Genomic DNA, 19,574 nt, shown 5'->3' with positions numbered 1-19,574 from the left:
ACTCGGATATCTCCAAGTATTTCCATGGCCCTTCTTACTTTGAGCTATAATGAAGTTTGACTGCATAACCAAAATGTTGAACATTTGCAAATTCCAGCACAAGTGTTCAACAATTATTTCTGGACCCAACAGTAAAATCTGGCATTTATCAGTTATTACCCCTAGTATTGTATTTTTCAATTTTCTAAATTTAAGTCTGAAGAGATGTTGTTTCAATATTAATGATTATCTAACATTTAAAAAGACCAAAGTTGTTAATGAATTTCCTGGTGAATTTATCGGAGAACTTCTCTCCTACAGAAATAGATGATTCGCTATACTTCACGCTGGTCATACAACTGATTTGGACATCATGAATATTCTAATGATTATTTAATGGTGAATCTGTCACAACTTATTCTCACTCTTCATCAAATGTTTAATCCACATGATCTTCTTTATCAATTTGTCTAGACAGCAGTCTAGCAAAGTTATCTCCCTTCCTGTAATATTATGACGATGACATTTTTGGTTTTTCTTTTATCAATTTCATATTCCAAAATCTACATGTGCCTCTTAAAGAGTTCTTCAGTTATCTCAAAAATGAAAAAAAATATCATCTGTCGCCAACATGTGTTGAGGACATCATATGTAGGCCTTCCGAGTAAACCAAGGAGCTTGCTTCACATAAATTATCTATATCATCACACTTATTTACTTAAATACAATTGTCACGAAACACAAAAAAGAATTTATCCTTCTTTTTTTCATTTGAGTATAGAAAGAAATTCAGTAGGATAAAGATTTGGTAATCAAATTATGTGATAATTTATGATTCAACCTTTTTACAATTATTAACAAAACTGAAAAAATTTCAATCAAAAATATACATCTCTAAATTACTAATATTATGTAACATATACATCTCTGAATTCACGATGATAATCACCAGGAAAAAATTGGGTATTTTTTTTTAATTAGATTTTAAAATAAAACAGAGCTGAGATTTCAAGGAATTTTAGCTACAGATCGAGATAAAAGACGATTCTGGGTTAGAAATATTGAGTCAGAATTGTTCCATGGGACTAAATTGTATAAAATTGATATTTTCTAAAATCTTATTATATTGACTAGCGATACACCATTGATATTTACATACAAACACTGTTAAAGAAAGCAGAGAATTATTAACACAATATCATCCCATGGCATTAAACCTTGGTAACCGAGGCAACGTACAGCCATTTCATCACGAGCTGGCTTTGATGAACTTGCAGACCTTTTCATGCGCTCTCTGGCAGGATTCCTTAAAGTGACCTTGAAGGAAAGAGAACAAAATCAGGATTAAATCTTCAATCCAAGAAACATTGATATACTTTCTACAACAACAAAGTAAAAAATGCTTAAATTTCACAACATATGACATTTTCTTACAATACGTTACGTAATGAGTAGTGTTTAAGGTATTTCTTTCACTAAAATTCACTTTTGAAAGATTTTCAAAAATGTTGAGACTAACAGAAATATTGTACATAACAACCAGGGGCTTGTATGACCTGTTTCTAAAACAATACAGAAGTTCTGTACCAAAGTGAGTTAATAACATCAGTGTAATGATTTGACCTAGAGTAAAATGCTCTAACTAAAATAAAACACTGATTTCAGATATACACCGAAATATTATATCGGGTACTTCACTAACCCTAATACTAGTAATCAGTAAGAAACGGGGTTTTATTTTCAAAAATAAATCGATAGAAACCCACAAAAAAAAAAATCAAATTATTTCAAAAAGCTGTTGTGAACTATATATCTTGTACATTTTTATTTTGATTTCTGCAAGAGAGGTCAAAGTTCAAATTCTCAACCAATCAAAAGACCAGAAAGTCATAGACCACTACTATTATATATCATATATTTATCGATCATCATCACATTTACACAGTGGTCTGTGAGTGGAATAACACAACATATCGTGGTATAAATGTATTTATAATATCTGATACACAACAATATATGTTCTACCTTCATTTACTATATATGTTCTACCTTCATTTACAATATATGTTCTACCTTCATTAACAATATATGTTCTACCTTCATTTACAATATATGCTCTACCTTCATTAACAATATATGTTCTGTCATATGGAAATCTAAAATTTCTAGCAGAATTTTTTTTCTATCAATAACAATGATTTCCCATTGTGGTGTTTCAACAATTTTTCATGTAGTGATGACATTGCTGATTTGACTTGTAGGTTGGCAGTGGTACCAAGACTACTCATGTTTTTGTTGTATAAAAATTGCAAATTCATCAAAATAACAAAAATTTGGAGTCTATTGATTCACATTTGATATAAACTTTATCTATTGTGAAACCAGTTACTTCAATTTAAACTCATCACTCTCGTTGGCCTAAATGCAAGTGTGCAGGATGCTTTACTAAGGGAGGAAACTGGGGTACCTGGGGTGGGGGAGGGAAACCCACATGGTCAGTCAGGTGACCATTAACTATTCAGGTCTGCTCAGAGTATCAAACCTAGGACTTAACCACAGTGCCACCTAATAACCTAAATAATTTCTGGTTAAATCTGTAAATCTGTAGTAATAGTGATAACGATAACACAGATGAAATAAGCGACACGTATAAAATGTAACAAAAAAACACAATTTTTTTACCATTCTTTCTCAGAATCATCATTTTTTATTGACATTTTCAATAAAAAAATTACTGACTTACCTATGTAAAAATTCAAAATGTAAAAGTGTAAATCTACCCATTGGTAAGAACACTACAAATATAATTTTGACCAAAAGGAAACAAAATTATTGGGAAATAAAGTTAAGATAAACCTTTCACTCCCTGTCTTTTTATTCTAAACAAAATCAGTAGAGGGGTTTCATCAGATAACATTTGAAAATGATTTTTATTTCAAAATTAGTCGATGATGACCTTTCACTTTAACTGATGACCACCACATTCAAATCATGTATAGATATGGTGGTGTGATGTTAAGGATGTAAGTATGAAGTTTATCTAAAGTCTCATGATTAAATCTTGTACACAACCTTTTCACACATGGATGCACAGACAGACACACCCCACATATACAAACAGTGAAAGTCATTATCATATTGTATCGCTGTCTTTAACTGGAGAGAGGAGGGTGTGGTGGTCAGTAAAATAACCTTTAACCTTGACCTTACCTGGGAGATGGAAAAAGCCATGTGTTACTCCTCTCACACAAAATGTCTGTGACCTGATTCCTGCTGTCTTCAGCTTTTCATGGTACGCTGTAACAATCAAAGCACAGATATGTCTGTAATATGTGTTACAAGGGACAAAGCAGAGAGATGTCTGTAATATGTGTTACAAGGGACAAAGCAGAGATATGTCTGTAATATGTGTTACAAGGGACAAAGCAGAGAGATGTCTGTAATATGTGTTACAAGGGACAAAGCACAGATATGTCTGTAATATGTGTTACAAGGGACAAAGCAGAGATATGTCTGTAATATGTGTTACAAGGGACAAAGCACAGATATGTCTGTAATATGTGTTACAAGGGACAAAGCACAGATATGTCTGTAATATGTGTTACAAGAGACAAAGCAGAGAGATGTCTGTAATATGTGTTACAAGAGACAAAGCAGAGAGATGTCTGTAATATGTGTTACAAGAGACAAAGCAGAGAGATGTCTGTAATATGTGTTACAAGGGACAAAGCAGAGAGATGTCTGTAATATGTGTTACAAGAGACAAAGCAGAGATATGTCTGTAATATGTGTTACAAGGGACAAAGCAGAGAGATGTCTGTAATATGTGTTACAAGAGACAAAGCAGAGAGATGTCTGTAATATGTGTTACAAGAGACAAAGCACAGATATGTCTGTAATATGTGTTATGTCTGTAATATGTGTTACAAGGGACAAAGCAGAGAGATGTCTGTAATATGTGTTACAAAGCAGAGAGATGTCTGTAATATGTGTTACAAGAGACAAAGCAGAGAGATGTCTGTAATATGTGTTACAAGAGACAAAGCACAGATATGTCTGTAATATGTGTTACAAGAGACAAAGCAGAGAGATGTCTGTAATATGTGTTACAAGGGACAAAGCAGAGAGATGTCTGTAATATGTGTTACAAGAGACAAAGCAGAGAGACGTCTGTAATATGTGTTACAAGGGACAAAGAAGAGAGATGTCTGTAATATGTGTTACAAGGGACAAAGCAGAGAGATGTCTGTAATATGTGTTACAAGGGACAAAGCACAGATATGTCTGTAATATGTGTTACAAGGGACAAAGCACAGATATGTCTGTAATATGTGTTACAAGGGACAAAGCAGAGAGATGTCTGTAATATGTGTTACAAGAGACAAAGCACAGATATGTCTGTAATATGTGTTACAAGAGACAAAGCAGTGATATGTCTGTAATATGTGTTACAAGAGACAAAGCACAGATATGTCTGTAATATGTGTTACAAGGGACAAAGCAGAGATATGTCTGTAATATGTGTTACAAGGGACAAAGCACAGATATGTCTGTAATATGTGTTACAAGAGACAAAGCAGAGATATGTCTGTAATATGTGTTACAAGGGACAAAGCAGAGAGATGTCTGTAATATGTGTTACAAGAGACAAAGCAGAGAGATGTCTGTAATATGTGTTACAAGAGACAAAGCACAGATATGTCTGTAATATGTGTTACAAGAGACAAAGAAGAGAGATGTCTGTAATATGTGTAACAAGGGAGATAATTCTGATGTGACCATTCAACCATATTTCATATGTCAAGGAACATTTATTTCAGCTTATAAAAATAAAATCAGTTTTCAGGTTTTTATTAACAAATTCATCTTCGACATAGCAGACTTTTACACTATCATCAATGCCTGGTAATTACCCTCCTAATACCCTTATTGTGTCACACTGTAGATAACATCAGCGAGCGATAGTCTGGTTACTTATAGAATCAAGCATACCTGTAGTCTCTTTGATAAAGATAAAAGGAATCTTATGTCAGCTATAAGTTGAAGACAAGAATATCAGTCTAGAGCTAATTAGGTAATTATGTCTGTAACTAAATAAATAGTGTGTTTAAAGTCTTCTTTTTTCTCATTACCATAGTCTTCCAATAATCAGGGACAAGTCTGGCCAAAATACTTACCCATATGTACTAAAATAGGATTTCCTTGACCTACACCGAGCTCACTTCTCCACTCGGAGTCAGAGGTGATGTATTGGCCCAGCACTTTTTTTTATGGAAATAAGCCCACCCTATAACTGAGTTGAGGTAATGTGTTGGAACCCCAGGACATTTTCACCGCAATATGCCCATTCTTGACAGAGTCAAGGTAATGTGTTCACTTACGAGCCAATGACTGAGTTGAAGTAATGTGTCACGCCTCCCCTCCCCCTCCCCCCTCTCATATTTTAATGACATATTAGAAGTAATGTAAATTGTATCAATCATAAGACTTGAAACAAAGACGGCTGCTAGGAATCTACCACAACCTGCCGATGAGTTCCTCACAGATTTACTTACCATAACCTGCATCTTTAAGAACATCAAATTCTGCTAAGATGATCAGCGCAGGTGGCAGACAGTTAAACTTCTCATTTAGAATAGGTGATGCTAGAACTGTCTCCCTATCAGAATCATCAATGTAGTTTTTAGAGAACCTAGAAATGCATCAACATTTCATCTTATACATGTTTTCTAGCATTGAGAGGAAAACAATGCATAACTTAAAATCAGATTAAAGAATTGAATTAATATATATTGAAATATGTTGAAAACAAAAAACAAAAACACAGAAGTATCATTGATATTTACACAATATTTTCAGACAAGTTCAGAACACCATTCTCAAAATATCAATACTAATATTGTCATAGAAAAGAGACCAAACATTGCTGATTCAAATATATGTGCAATGATGGCCACTGACAAGGATTTCAATTTTAACCTTGACCTTTTAAGCCATTTAAATTGTGACCTTGACCCTTAAAACCTGATTGACCTTGACTACATACCACTGAGTCATCTCTTTAGAAAGTCCTGGGAAGTTTTCAAATTCTTCCTGAGATGGATACTGTTTTCTATAGTCTACATTAGGGTACACCAATACCTGTAAGGAAAACCAGATTTCATAAATAACCTAGTACAAGTGTTGTATAAGAATATTGATAAAGTTTTCATACAATACATAGGTCCTTCCTTCAGCATGCTCACAACCAAATCCCTTTAAAGCCTCAACATACTGTGAATCAGTTATATTAAATGTGGGTTTGAATTCCGCGTTAATATGCAAGGTAAGTCAATTGTGAATGCAAATCCCTTGTGATTATTTGTACACAAATAATTCTTGATATCTGATTATGTTACTGATATCAGAGTCCATATATCTCATACAGCATTGTTCCCGTGCATTGTACTTAATATATGAAACAACTCAAACATGGTACAAAAGTTCCCACAAATAACTTTTAATAAAATTTTAGAGCTAGATACAACAGAGCCAAACAATGAAGTAAACTGCATCATACAGCTGTTTTCCTCCTTCTAGGACTCGTCAGTGATTCCAAGGGCCTAAAGATTGAGGCCTAGGAGGCGACTGAGGAAATTCCAAGGTGATCCAAAGAAAAGTCAAAATCCAGATGAAGAGGTGCTCAATGCTTCAATAAATTTTGTAGTTTTCATACACAAGATAATTTTAGAACATGTCAAATACCTATGTATATTCTGAACTGTGGCAGTATTCAGATGAATTAAAATATGTCATGCTCAAATAGATCTTACTATTCACAGGAATCCTATAAACAGCCATTTATTTCAGGCAGACATTATCACAGATCATTGATCCATATTACCATGTACAACCCTGGTAAATATAATATACCACCTGAACTCAATGATTTGAGTGTAAAACTAGCTAGCCACAGGTCCCAGGTTTGATCTGAACCAGAGATATTGAAATAAATAATTACCTCTGTTACAATATATACCAGTTTGTGTACATGTATGCACAATGAAAGTTTTCTTTAAGACTGAGCTTTAATATTTGTACAATTTGCACATGTGTATACATGAATATTGATATACCATATATTGAGATATTTTTGGAATGAGCAATTTTTATGAAAATCCTCAAAATTTATCAATTTTAATTGTTGCATATTTCATTTTTCATGCACTTTCATTGTCACAGAAAACACACCTAAAATTCCTAGAATAACTTACCTTTGTTTGTACACATATATAAATAGAACAGAAAACACACCTAAAATTCCTAGAATAACTTACCTTTGTTTGTTTGTAGGCATATATAATTAAATAAATAACCCTTGAAAAATGAAGAATTGCTACACACTTGATATCAGTCCCTTTTCCACAACCTCAGACTTACCAATATTCACAAGCTGTGCAATTCCTGTTTTTATGAAGCCATAGATTACATATCAAACAATATCAAATTTCACATTGCGTGTTTGTTTTTTTTTGTTTTGATTTTTTTACACGATTTTGACAGCCACTAAATTTGCAAGCATTAAAAAGGAGCACAAAATCCTTGATATATGATAATGTAGTATAATTCTTATGACGAAAATATTTTCAATTTTCTAAACAAAGTAACACCATAACCATGACCCTTGACCTATAGCCCTTCTTTTCTAGATATTTTGTAATTCCTTTTAGTAAGTTCAGATCCAACAGGAAGTTTGATTTTCAGTAGACTTTTTGAAAGTGATCAAATTACATTACAAACACAGAATGTAAATGTTTTCACAGAGACTGAAGGATAAAAAAATAGGTTCCTCTAAACAGCCACAATCCTGGTAGGAGCCTAGAAAACAAATACTTATAGATATCTAAACTCTGAGACATACAGAGGCTGGATGTACCTGATAGTCAAACTTAGATAGATACAGAGGCTGGATGTACCTGATAGTCAAACTTAGATAGATACAGAGGCTGGATGTACCTGATAGTCAAACTTAGATAGATACAGAGGCTGGATGTACCTGATAGTCAAACTTAGATAGATACAGAGGCTGGATGTACCTGATAGTCAAACTTAGATAGATACAGAGGCTGGATGTACCTGATAGTCAAACTTAGATACAGAGGCTGGATGTACCTGATAGTCAAACTTAGATACAGTGTACCAAAAACTTAGATAGATACAGAGGCTGGATGTACCTGATAGTCAAACTTAGATACAGAGGCTGGATGTACCTGATAGTCAAACTTAGATAGATACAGAGGCTGGATGTACCTGATAGTCAAACTTAGATACAGAGGCTGGATGTACCTGATAGTCAAACTTAGATACAGAGGCTGGATGTACCTGATAGTCAAACTTAGATAGATACAGAGGCTGGATGTACCTGATAGTCAAACTAAGATAGATACAGAGGCTGGATGTACCTGATAGTCAAACTAAGATAGATACAGAGGCTGGATGTACCTGATAGTCAAACTTAGATAGATACAGAGGCTGGATGTACCTGATAGTCAAACTTAGATACAGAGGCTGGATGTACCTGATAGTCAAACTTAGATAGATACAGAGGCTGGATGTACCTGATAGTCAAACTTAGAAACAGAGGCTGGATGTACCTGATAGTCAAACTTAGATAGATACAGAGGCTGGATGTACCTGATAGTCAAACTTAGATAGATACAGAGGCTGGATGTACCTGATAGTCAAACTTAGATAGATACAGAGGCTGGATGTACCTGATAGTCAAACTTAGATAGATACAGAGGCTGGATGTACCTGATAGTCAAACTTAGATAGATACAGAGGCTGGATGTACCTGATAGTCAAACTTAGATAGATACAGAGGCTGGATGTACCTGATAGTCAAACTTAGAAACATACTTAGAAACAGAGGCTGGATGTTCCTGATAGTCAAACTTAGATACAGAGGCTGGATGTACCTGATAGTCAAACTTAGATAGATACAGAGGCTGGGCTGGATGTACCTGATAGTCAAACTTAGATAGATACAGAGGCTGGATGTACCTGATAGTCAAACTAAGATAGATACAGAGGCTGGATGTACCTGATAGTCAAACTTAGAAACAGAGGCTGGATGTACCTGATAGTCAAACTTAGATAGATACAGAGGCTGGATGTACCTGATAGTCAAACTTAGATAGATACAGAGGCTGGATGTACCTGATAGTCAAACTTAGATAGATACAGAGGCTGGATGTACCTGATAGTCAAACTTAGATAGATACAGAGGCTGGATGTACCTGATAGTCAAACTTAGAAACAGAGGCTGGATGTACCTGATAGTCAAACTTAGATAGATACAGAGGCTGGATGTACCTGATAGTCAAACTTAGATAGATACAGAGGCTGGATGTACCTGATAGTCAAACTTAGATAGATACAGAGGCTGGATGTACCTGATAGTCAAACTTAGATAGATACAGAGGCTGGATGTACCTGATAGTCAAACTTAGATGGATGTACCTGATAGTCAGAGGCTGGATGTACCTGATAGTCAAACTTAGATAGATACAGAGGCTGGATGTACCTGATAGTCAAACTTAGATAGATACAGAGGCTGGATGTACCTGATAGTCAAACTTACAGAGGCTGGATGTAGATAGATACAGAGGCTGGATGTACCTGATAGTCAAACTTAGATAGATACAGAGGCTGGATGTACCTGATAGTCAAACTTAGATACAGAGGCAGAGGCTGGATGTACCTGATAGTCAAACTTAGATAGATACAGAGGCTGGATGTACAGATAGTCAAACTGGATGTACCTGATAGTCAAACTTAGATAGATACAGAGGCTGGATGTACCTGATAGTCAAACTTAGATAGATACAGAGGCTGGATGTACCTGATAGTCAAACTTAGATAGATACAGAGGCTGGATGTACCTGATAGTCAAACTTAGATAGATACAGAGGCTGGATGTACCTGATAGTCAAACTTAGATAGATACAGAGGCTGGATGTACCTGATAGTCAAACTTAGATAGATACAGAGGCTGGATGTACCTGATAGTCAAACTTAGATACAGAGGCTGGATGTACCTGATAGTCAAACTTAGATAGATACAGAGGCTGGATGTACCTGATAGTCAAACTTAGATAGATACAGAGGCTGGATGTACCTGATAGTCAAACTTAGATAGATACAGAGGCTGGATGTACCTGATAGTCAAACTTAGATAGATACAGAGGCTGGATGTACCTGATAGTCAAACTTAGATATGTACCTGATAGTCAGAGGCTGGATGTACCTGATAGTCAAACTTAGATACAGAGGCTGGATGTACCTGATAGTCAAACTTAGATAGATACAGAGGCTGGATGTACCTGATAGTCAAACTTAGATAGATACAGAGGCTGGATGTACCTGATAGTCAAACTTAGATACAAACTTAGATACAGAGGCTGGATGTACCTGATAGTCAAACTTGTACCTGATAGATACAGAGGCTGGATGTACCTGATAGTCAAACTTAGATAGATACAGAGGCTGGATGTACCTGATAGTCAAACTGGATGTACCTGAGATAGATACAGAGGCTGGATGTACCTGATAGTCAAACTTATAGATACAGAGGCTGGATGTACCTGATAGTCAAACTTAGATAGATACAGAGGCTGGATGTACCTGATAGTCAAACTTAGATACAGAGGCTGGATGTACCTGATAGTCAAACTTAGATAGATACAGAGGCTGGATGTACCTGATAGTCAAACTTAGATAGATACAGAGGCTGGATGTACCTGATAGTCAAACTAAGATAGATACAGAGGCTGGATGTACCTGATAGTCAAACTTAGATAGATACAGAGGCTGGATGTACCTGATAGTCAAACTTAGATACAGAGGCTGGATGTACCTGATAGTCAAACTTCGATAGATACAGAGGCTGGATGTACCTGATAGTCAAACTACGATAGATACAGAGGCTGGATGTACCTGATAGTCAATGACAGTCCTTAGTTGTTGTGCCACCACAGCCGCCAGTCTGCCCCCGGCACTGTGACCTCCGACCCCGACTGTACTATCATTGACGGCGCCTGAGAAACAGAAAGCATGCAAGTAAGAAAAAACCTACCTGGTAACCTATAACACTGTGTAGCTGGTGAGCTACAGTGGCCGCAAGCTGTCCCCCCGCACTGTCTCCGCCTACACCCACGGTACTGTTGTTGACAGCACCTAATACATATAGAAAAACTAGTTTCACAAAACCAACACATATTTACAAGGCATGCATGTACAACATTAGCATACACTGTTGGCTTGGAAACAGAGTTATACTTTTGGATTTAGAAAATTCAGTGTGAAATCCCGTGTGAATTAAACACAGTAATTTTTTCCAGTTTCAAAAAAAATATACTGAAAATTAAAAAAAAAAAACTACATTTTTTTTAATGTAAAACTATTGTCAATGATAAGAGGTCAGTACGCATGCTGATTTTGAAAACTGCCGTGCATCATAGAGACATGAAAACAAATAACAACCACATGAATATGCCAACACATCAAAATGGCTGAGGAATTTACTTGTTAAAAATCAATAACTAATTTTACAGTGTTTCTGAAATGTAAAGAAAAATCTACAAAAATATCAGAGACATTAATTATTCATTAAAATATTGAAACACATAGAATTAAATTTAGAGGCAAAGTGTTTCATCTTTTCTGTTTTTCTAAATTCGTTTTGTCTATTGGAAAACAAATCTGAGGAAGTATTTTTTAACTCTGATAAATATTTGAATCCTAGAAATATCTGTTTTAAGACAACCTAGACACAATGAAACATCAGTTCCTGTTTTTCTCTTTAATATTTATTTACCTAGTAGAGACTTATTCATGGTTACCCAGCGTACCACACACTTGGCATCATCGTTACTGGCAGGAAAGCGATGTTCTGGTCCCAGGCGATATTCAACATTAACAACCACACATGGGGCATCTCTGTAAAAGATAACTTGATGTCAAATTCAACTTATTATCACTTTTTCCTGTGACAAATGAAACGTGATATTAAGCACTTTCCATTCTATAAATATGTTTATGTAACACCTTGTGACAAACTTAACCGTACTTTCCTTTCATCTGCTTCCATCTGGGACTACAAAAATGATCAATACATGTTGATTCAATTTACTCTGCAATTGTTGTGACATAGATCTCAACAGATTGCTGATTCAAAGGGGTCTTGACATCAAAACATTTTATGATCCTTATTGGTTCTAGAATAGTAGCTTTTCCCTCTTTCTCCCTTTGTGCCTCTTACTGATATTTTCCCTTAAAGTGTTAGTGTATCGTTTTATAAGATTTAAATAAGAAAGACATTAGCACCTAAATAAGAAAATGTCGAAAACCGCATGTAAATTGATTCACTACGACCGATGATATGGCCTGTCAATCATCCCAGTTTGCACCTGACTGGTAAAGCCAATCAGAGTGTAGCGGATATGTGTGTAGTGTAGTGCACATGAAATCGTGACGTCACAAGGTGAACACATTCAACATGGATGCCTACAGCGATAGTGGAAGCGATGGGACAGAAGACTCACAATCAGATTGCGACCTTCATATGGGATACTCTTCTTCTGATTTTGAAGTGGAGCATTCTGAAGGTATTCGACCTTATCGTTTTGAGCCAGAGCTAGGAAGTGACGACGATGAAGAAAGCGGCAATCGAGGACCGCTTGGGCTCAACCGAATGGTACGTAGACCTATATTAAGGCCCAATATAAGAATACCTTGATACTTACGGCCTTTTAATGGCCAAAGTATTTTTATTGAGCCTTAAAATTTTCGTTAAACGGAACCGTCAACTTTGCCTTCATGTATATTATAACATAACTTAACCAGGCAACATAAAACTATATCGCTGGACGAGTAATCTCGTCACTACGAACTTGGTCGGCTTGCCCATAAAGGATATGCGATGTTGTTAACCTAACATCTATACTGAGTATATATTTTTCCATCTATAAATTATCAGTTATTATTATATTAATTATTCTGTCAATAAGAATATATATAGGCCTGATCTCAATCTCTACAAAATATGTTATTGTGTACCAATGGTAATGTTGTTTGGTGAGTTTTGTAGGGAAAATATCCAGAGCATCTTGACAGAGGAAGTTGTATCTGCTCAAAAATAAATATTAAAATCCATCTACACCATTTGAAAACTACTAAATTCTGCTTGGAGCAAATAAGTTAACTAGGAAGTAAACACAGATTAGACTTCAGAGCAGCATGGAGAAGCTGCAAATCCACTTGGGACAAACACAGATTATGTTTTAGTGTTTTTTTGTTATATTTAATCCTTCACAAGGACAAATCAACTTTATTTCATATAAATATTCCTGTTGACAAAATATCCTTTGACTGATGTGATGAACACATGAAATAACACCTAGAATATCTAATAAAAAAAATAAGGGCAATCCAAAAAATCAGTATTTCTGGGAATTTATTTGGTTTTAGAGTAGAACTACTCTGTAACAAATATAACTTTCAATACCAAACAACTTTCAATAACAAATGCAATTTCCAATAACAATCTCTAACAATGCTTATGCGTTAAACATAATTCAGAATGACTATTTTACAGGTGCAAATGTGAAAACTGTCGAGAGATGCCAACAGTCCCTGAAAGTATTTGTTGCACTGAAATTGCACAGATCCAACACATCAAGAATGAGTTTCCACACCTGAACTGCATCACACAGCACCCTGGATTTCCTTCTGTTTGCCTAGATGTGTATGTGTTGCGTACAGCATATCAAGCCTTTAGACAGTACCATAATGGCAACATACCCGATGGTCCAGCGTAAGTAATAGCTATCCATTGAATGTTACATGTATATGATGTGAAATATCATACAGAGATTTGTGATTATCTGACAATTTGTTTGTTTTTCCCCTTATAAAACCTCATCTATTATTGGACTTTTGCAGTAAGAATACCAAACAAGTTCAAGTGCTGAGACTGAAAGACACCTGTGAATTATAATTTATTATAATTTATAATACCAAAATGAAAACATGACAATGCATCTGTATTTCTTGTTTATCTTTTTTCAGGCGAAACCGCTACACTGCCTACCGACAGTTTGTCCGATGGTGCTGGGGTTTTCTGGGGCGAAATGTACGAGTCCCACTTCCAGCATGTGCTGTAAATCTCATACGACAGACATTCCCGCCTGGTGATGGTGAAGAATTGAGGGGTTTCAATTATGGAGACTGAATGAAAAGTATGGTTTTGTGAATGACTAGTTTCAAGCGAAACGGGATTGGACTGATGACACAGCTTCTAGTTTTGAAGGCCGTTCAAAGGTGCTGCATAGTGCTGGAGGTGCATCCATCAGGACATCTTGTGTTTTAGTCATTCTGGTGTTTGTTGCCTTGTTGACTGTTATTTGTAGCAGCTCTTGAACGTAATCTGTCATTAAAAAAAGAAGACATTTCAATGGATTGTTGCCTTTAATTTATGTGTAGTGCCGGTCACTGCCGGTGTCATGCATAATATGTAGCCCCCGACCAAAATGTAATCGGATACTTTTTATTCCTACATAAAACATACCCCCATTGCTTAAAAGGTAACCCCCTACCCAAAATCTTCAATTTTATTTTTTTTCCCAAACTGAATAGTGAAGTTATGAAAAATGACCCAGGGGTTCCCACGATTTAGTATACTTACCGAAAGTTGGCTCCATTTTCACTTCACGGACTGTGTATTCTCCTTTCTTGTGTTTGGGATACACAATGTTGTAACAAGTGTTACCATCTTTGGTGACTGCTGGGTCCCTGCCTCCATTTTCATTGTAATGAAGGGCACCGAGTAGAAGTCTGCAATATAAACAAGAAAATAATCAGTACAGTAGTTAACAGAAGTTCAATTTGAAGTTTGAAAACTAGAAAACATATGTTAGACATAAATGCGTTTGCTCTGGCAAGGTTTTTGATGATTATTCTATAAATAGCATGTCAGAGGTTTACTGATATGTTACACATATCTAGTTCGATTAAAACCATGAAGGAATATTTTTGCTTCTAATGTGACATTTACACTCATTAGGATAATATTCAATGCACAAGATTGGTAAATAATAGTGATACAAATAAGTATCAATTTTAAACCTTACCTGCATACCATCCCATAATAGGAGAAGCCATGCATTTTTGGTGCGAAGTGGTTGATGACAGAGTGATATCCTTCCAACTCTGATGTCTGTTGGTTGGTCGAAAGCATCGGAATATCCATCTTCATCTGTCGGTTGTCCAGGATAGGCAGCAATTTCTCCAAGCTCTTTGTGCCTGAAAGTAATGTATCATCATAAAACTCAGAAAGCATTGAGATTCATAAAGAACTTAATTGACAAATATGATTTTATTTCTTTTGTTTTTATTCAAATAAATTTCTTTTTGTAATTATTTATTTTTTCAACTTTATTTGTTTTTTAAATTGGCCCAGATGTTAGCTCCCGTGGAAATTCATGGGAAGAGGATACTGAAGTGCTCAGAGAAAACCAATGTGGTCAGGCACTTCCTGTTTAAAATACATGATAAAGTCTGAAAAGATTCAATTTTTTTAAGCAACAGATTATTCTAGTGTTGTAGCAGTGCACATACCTGGCTTCAGCCATCGTTTTCTTCGTTCCAGTCCAGTGAGGTCAGGATGCAGGCACTTGGGAAACTTCTTACCATGGCCCTCATGGATGTTTTGTATATGGTTTCCAAGTGACTGCCATTTTTCCATCATCAAATCTTTATCTGCATCTGGTGTGGATGCTGCCACCCAGTATAGATGGTTGGTAATACTTCTGATCCAGGTGCTCAGCTCTCCACAATCTTTCTCCTTTGACAAGGCCAACACTTTCTTCTTAAGTCCTAGAAATAAAAAGCGTCAATTTGTTTTCCAAGCTTTCAAAAATGTCAGTTTTCTTTGTCGAGCAAAGAATATGTATAAATGACCAATGTCTTGTATCGAAACTGCTGATAGCAATTCACTACGTCCAAGTTGTAATTATTATAGTTCCCTCAAGCACATGTATACTTGAGTAGTAACATTGGAGCAATATTTAAATTATTTTACACTCTATGACAATTACCTTTAGCTACATGCCACACATCTACACAGTGTTTGGTGTCGGTCATGTTCTCTCTCACCCACTTTCTAATTTGAACATGGCGGTCAGTGACAATGGTGTGGATGTCGATGTCATGATCTTGTAGGAAAGCAATGCTGCGTGACAGTCCCTCTTTTTCCATATGACAGCTACTCTTCACTTCATTACTCTAAAATGGAGACAGCTTAATATTACAACTATTTATAAGTCTTGTGATCATGATCAACACAGGTGAAGTCCATGTAACTTAAGTTCTAAAACAACCACATTTCATTTGAATATCTGCGGGTATCTGAGATAGCGAAGAAAAAGAACAAAGTTGTGTACTTGTAAAATAAATCACAAAGAAAACCTAATATTTTACCATAAATAGGCTAAATAAGAGTATACATATAAGAGTATACAATCACCTTTAGGCAAAAGTATTCTCATTTTTTAACCATTATGTGTAAAGTTTGATTGAGACAAAACTAAATATCTGGGGAAAGGAGGCAGTGTTTGGAATATGGACACAAGCATATATGGTAAACCAAGGTTTCTCTCCCCACCCACTCACCTTTATAACTGTTTATAATATTACATTTAATTACCTGCACTAACTGCACATCAATGACCTGTCCTTGGTCCAAGTCCATGACTGAGTAGCTGCCAAACTTTGCTGAGTGGCCCGGTGTGTCACAACGACCATCTCCACCAATACATATGGGACGGTTGTTTCTTTGTATTTCTTCAAGATACATCCTCTGTCGCTCCTTCCACAAATCCACAATTGCAGGCTGCAAGTAGTTCCTCTGGTGCTTTATGAAAGTTTCCTTGGAAATGGCTGGACAATTCATAAAGTCAAATATCCTAAGGGTCTTGGCTGGAAGGGAACCAGAGAAAAGAATCCCACATGAAAGCTTCAGGTTCCCCAGAGGAATACTCCCTACCAGTGGCTGGCTATTCCACAACCTACTGTGTCCACAAACACCACAGTCCTGTTCGACTTTTATAAGAGTCCCAACATTGTTTATTATGTTCCCCAGGGAGGGTGATGAGCACTGTGGACAAACCTGGAACAAGCTCATCAAACTCTGTTCACTGACAAGGTATAGTCTGTCTTCTTTCCGAGTCCTGAAAAGTGAAACGAAGATTATTATAGATGGCTCATCACATATCAATCTCAATTCAAACTATAATAGCTGACAAATAGCTTATTTCATCTGAAATCTAGGATATGACTTCTTTGTAGTTTCCCAAATACAATTGTACAATTTATAACTACACCGGTATATTTCAAGTATTTAATAATGGACAAATATTTCAATATTTTTTTTAAAGTTATAAAACATTTTGCTGCAATCAACTCTTTACATATCAGGAAAGACCTCTCACATTTTTTTTCCAATTATGAATACCTAAAATGTTGAACTAGAATCAACATCAGATTGATGGAATATTTCCAAGATGTCAAGAAACAAATTCCGCATAGCGAGAAAAAAAAGATGAACAAAGTGACAAACATGATCGATTGTAAGTACATAATCATAATTGTACAGTAACCAACATTTGTTCATTACCTGTCATCATCATTCAAGCATTCTGAGCCAACATCCGACTCACACTCTGAAGGCTGGTAGTCCGAGTCATCTGCTTCATTTCCATGGGCTGACGATATCCATGATTGGTCCAGCTCATCTGATGTCACAGAGGTGTTGAGTTTGTCTTTGGCTGGCTTCAGGATGTTGCACTGTACCTCAACATTTTTCATCTTTGGTTTATTGGTAGTTTGACATCCTGTTACAAAATAATGACATCAATTAATATAATTATGTATGCAAAATTTATAAGCTAAATACAAATTCACATTTTTTTGAAATATTATTAAATACAAATTCTTAATCTGACAGAGTTTAAAAACAAAATAGGATCTGGATACAAATGCACCAATGGTCAAACATGTATTGAACACCGATTCAGAATTGGCAAAATAAAGCTCAGAAAGCAGTATTACAATCGGCCTCTTCTATTTGTTTGAAGGGTTGCTACATCAGTATCTCAATTGCAAAAAAAATTATGTGACTGTTTTCTTTTTCAATAAAGTTGTATGTATTGTGCATTGTCTTACCCTTTTCTTTAGTTAATGGCGTAACTTGTACTCGTACAGTTCTTGCACAGGGCTTTTTGAAAGCCAGTTGTGTCCCGCATGTCCTAGTAGTACTGATGCTAATACAGCTGCCATTCTGTACTGTTGGTGTCTGAATGAAATATACAACATGTTGAAGTTATTGTTTTCTACAGTAACATGTATGTATTTTGGGCATGATATTGATTAGAATTGGGTACCACAAAAAAAATAATATACCGGTACCACATTATACCATAGTATTTGGTGCAATATCACGCAGGTTTTTTTTTTTAATTATGAAGTTTAATAATCTAATATCAACTGTGTACCATATTTCACAATTTCATTTCTTCATAGGGGGAGGGGGGGGGGAATAAAATTGACTCTTTATTCATACCTCCAAAACTGTAGGGGTAGTGTCACCTTGGTCGGTGTCCATGGGTTCCTCGCCACTGATGTCTTTTGTCTGGCCATCAATCAATATCTCATTGATGATCTGTAAGAAAAATGAAAATATGAACCATTCAATACTTGTCAGGGCAGATTGACTGAATGACATATTTATGTGCAATTGGTTTAAATACATACATAATATAGTAGTCAACGTAGAATTGAAATGTAAAACCTAAGCTTATCTCGAGTTATTTGTCAATCCAAGCAACCTCTCCCCCCCCCCCAAAAAAAAAAAAATAAATAAAAAAAAATACATAAAATATATAAGTACATTTCAATTTTGTAGATGACACTAATATTTAATATATAATTTGTTCAAATTACCTAGGCATATAGAAAATGTTATGTAGATTTAAAAATCAGATCTTCAAAACATTGAATAAAACTATGCCTACATTAGGTCAATCCGTCCCAATACGTACCCTTCTGTTTTGACGTTTCATGAAGGCGGATCTGGGCTTTTTTGGTTTTGGTGTTGACGCAAACAGTGGGGACGCAAGTTGGGATACATCATCCATGGGCTCAGCTTGAACTGCCGTCTGTATGGTGGGGATAGCGTCGGCATTGAGAACCTTCTTCTTGGGGGGAGTTTGACCCATGGATCGAAGAATGGCGTATTTCATAGGATATGACCCATCTTCGAAGTGTTTTTCACACAGAGCCGAGTACGTTGTTGGACCGTCCCACTTGTCTCTTTTCTTTTGTACAAAATTTGTCCACATCTTACACAGATCGGCATTAGTAGGGAATAAATGAAGGGCAAACCCATCGCCGTACTTTGTTGAACACCCGTATGCCACACACCTCTTACCTACACTTCGTTTCCTATTTTCGCTCATTGCGAAACCTCGTAAAGTCTCAACGTTGTCCTCGATTATCTG

At 35.9% G+C, this 19,574-nt stretch overlaps 2 protein-coding genes and 1 pseudogene across 2 annotated transcripts; 1 reads left to right on the top strand and 2 right to left on the bottom strand.

Annotated features, from left to right (window-relative positions):
* Positions 1-947: 947 nt before the first annotated feature.
* Positions 948-12,109, bottom strand: LOC132561292 (carboxylic ester hydrolase LipN-like). Its single transcript, XM_060226019.1, has 7 exons — positions 12,079-12,109; positions 11,837-11,971; positions 11,096-11,196; positions 6,026-6,120; positions 5,535-5,671; positions 3,190-3,276; positions 948-1,296 (listed from the first exon to the last, which is right to left on the bottom strand). The coding sequence occupies exons 1-7, from the start codon at positions 12,107-12,109 to the stop codon at positions 1,229-1,231; spliced, it is 654 nt and encodes a 217-aa protein (XP_060082002.1). The 3' UTR covers positions 948-1,228.
* A 239-nt stretch (positions 12,110-12,348) lies between these two features.
* On the top strand, positions 12,349-14,474 carry LOC132561298 (uncharacterized; annotated as a pseudogene).
* On the bottom strand, positions 13,374-19,556 carry LOC132561296 (uncharacterized). Its single transcript, XM_060226023.1, has 10 exons — positions 19,116-19,556; positions 18,638-18,736; positions 18,241-18,370; positions 17,693-17,909; positions 16,724-17,246; positions 16,116-16,302; positions 15,637-15,894; positions 15,150-15,321; positions 14,705-14,853; positions 13,374-14,446 (listed from the first exon to the last, which is right to left on the bottom strand). Exons 1-10 carry the CDS (start codon positions 19,530-19,532, stop codon positions 14,283-14,285), a joined length of 2,316 nt encoding a protein of 771 aa, XP_060082006.1. The 5' UTR covers positions 19,533-19,556; the 3' UTR covers positions 13,374-14,282.
* Between the last annotated feature and the right edge of the window lie 18 nt (positions 19,557-19,574).

The sequence above is a fragment of the Ylistrum balloti genome, unplaced genomic scaffold (genome assembly GCF_031769215.1).
Source record: "Ylistrum balloti isolate Yb309-2 unplaced genomic scaffold, AGI_CSIRO_Ybal_v1 Utg371192, whole genome shotgun sequence".
NCBI classification, from domain to species: Eukaryota; Metazoa; Mollusca; class Bivalvia; order Pectinida; family Pectinidae; genus Ylistrum; species Ylistrum balloti.
Note: the sequence above shows the minus strand (reverse complement) of the source record. Positions and strands in the feature narration are given on the sequence as shown.

Excerpts from the sequence above, each read along its gene's own strand:
- LOC132561292 (XM_060226019.1), bottom strand. The coding sequence starts at position 12,109 with ATGGAAGCAGATGAAAGGAAAGTACGGTTAA. Across the intron at positions 5,672-6,025 it reads TCTAAAGAGATGACTCAGTG|GTTCTCTAAAAACTACATTG; the intron begins GTATGTAGTCAA and ends ATGCATTTCTAG. Across the intron at positions 3,277-5,534 it reads TCTTAAAGATGCAGGTTATG|CGTACCATGAAAAGCTGAAG; the intron begins GTAAGTAAATCT and ends TGATTGTTACAG.
- LOC132561296 (XM_060226023.1), bottom strand. The coding sequence starts at position 19,532 with ATGAGCGAAAATAGGAAACGAAGTGTAGGTAAGAGGTGTGTGGCATAC. Across the intron at positions 18,371-18,637 it reads CTACCCCTACAGTTTTGGAG|ACACCAACAGTACAGAATGG; the intron begins GTATGAATAAAG and ends TATTTCATTCAG. Across the intron at positions 14,447-14,704 it reads GAAAATGGAGCCAACTTTCG|ATTACGTTCAAGAGCTGCTA; the intron begins GTAAGTATACTA and ends TTTTAATGACAG.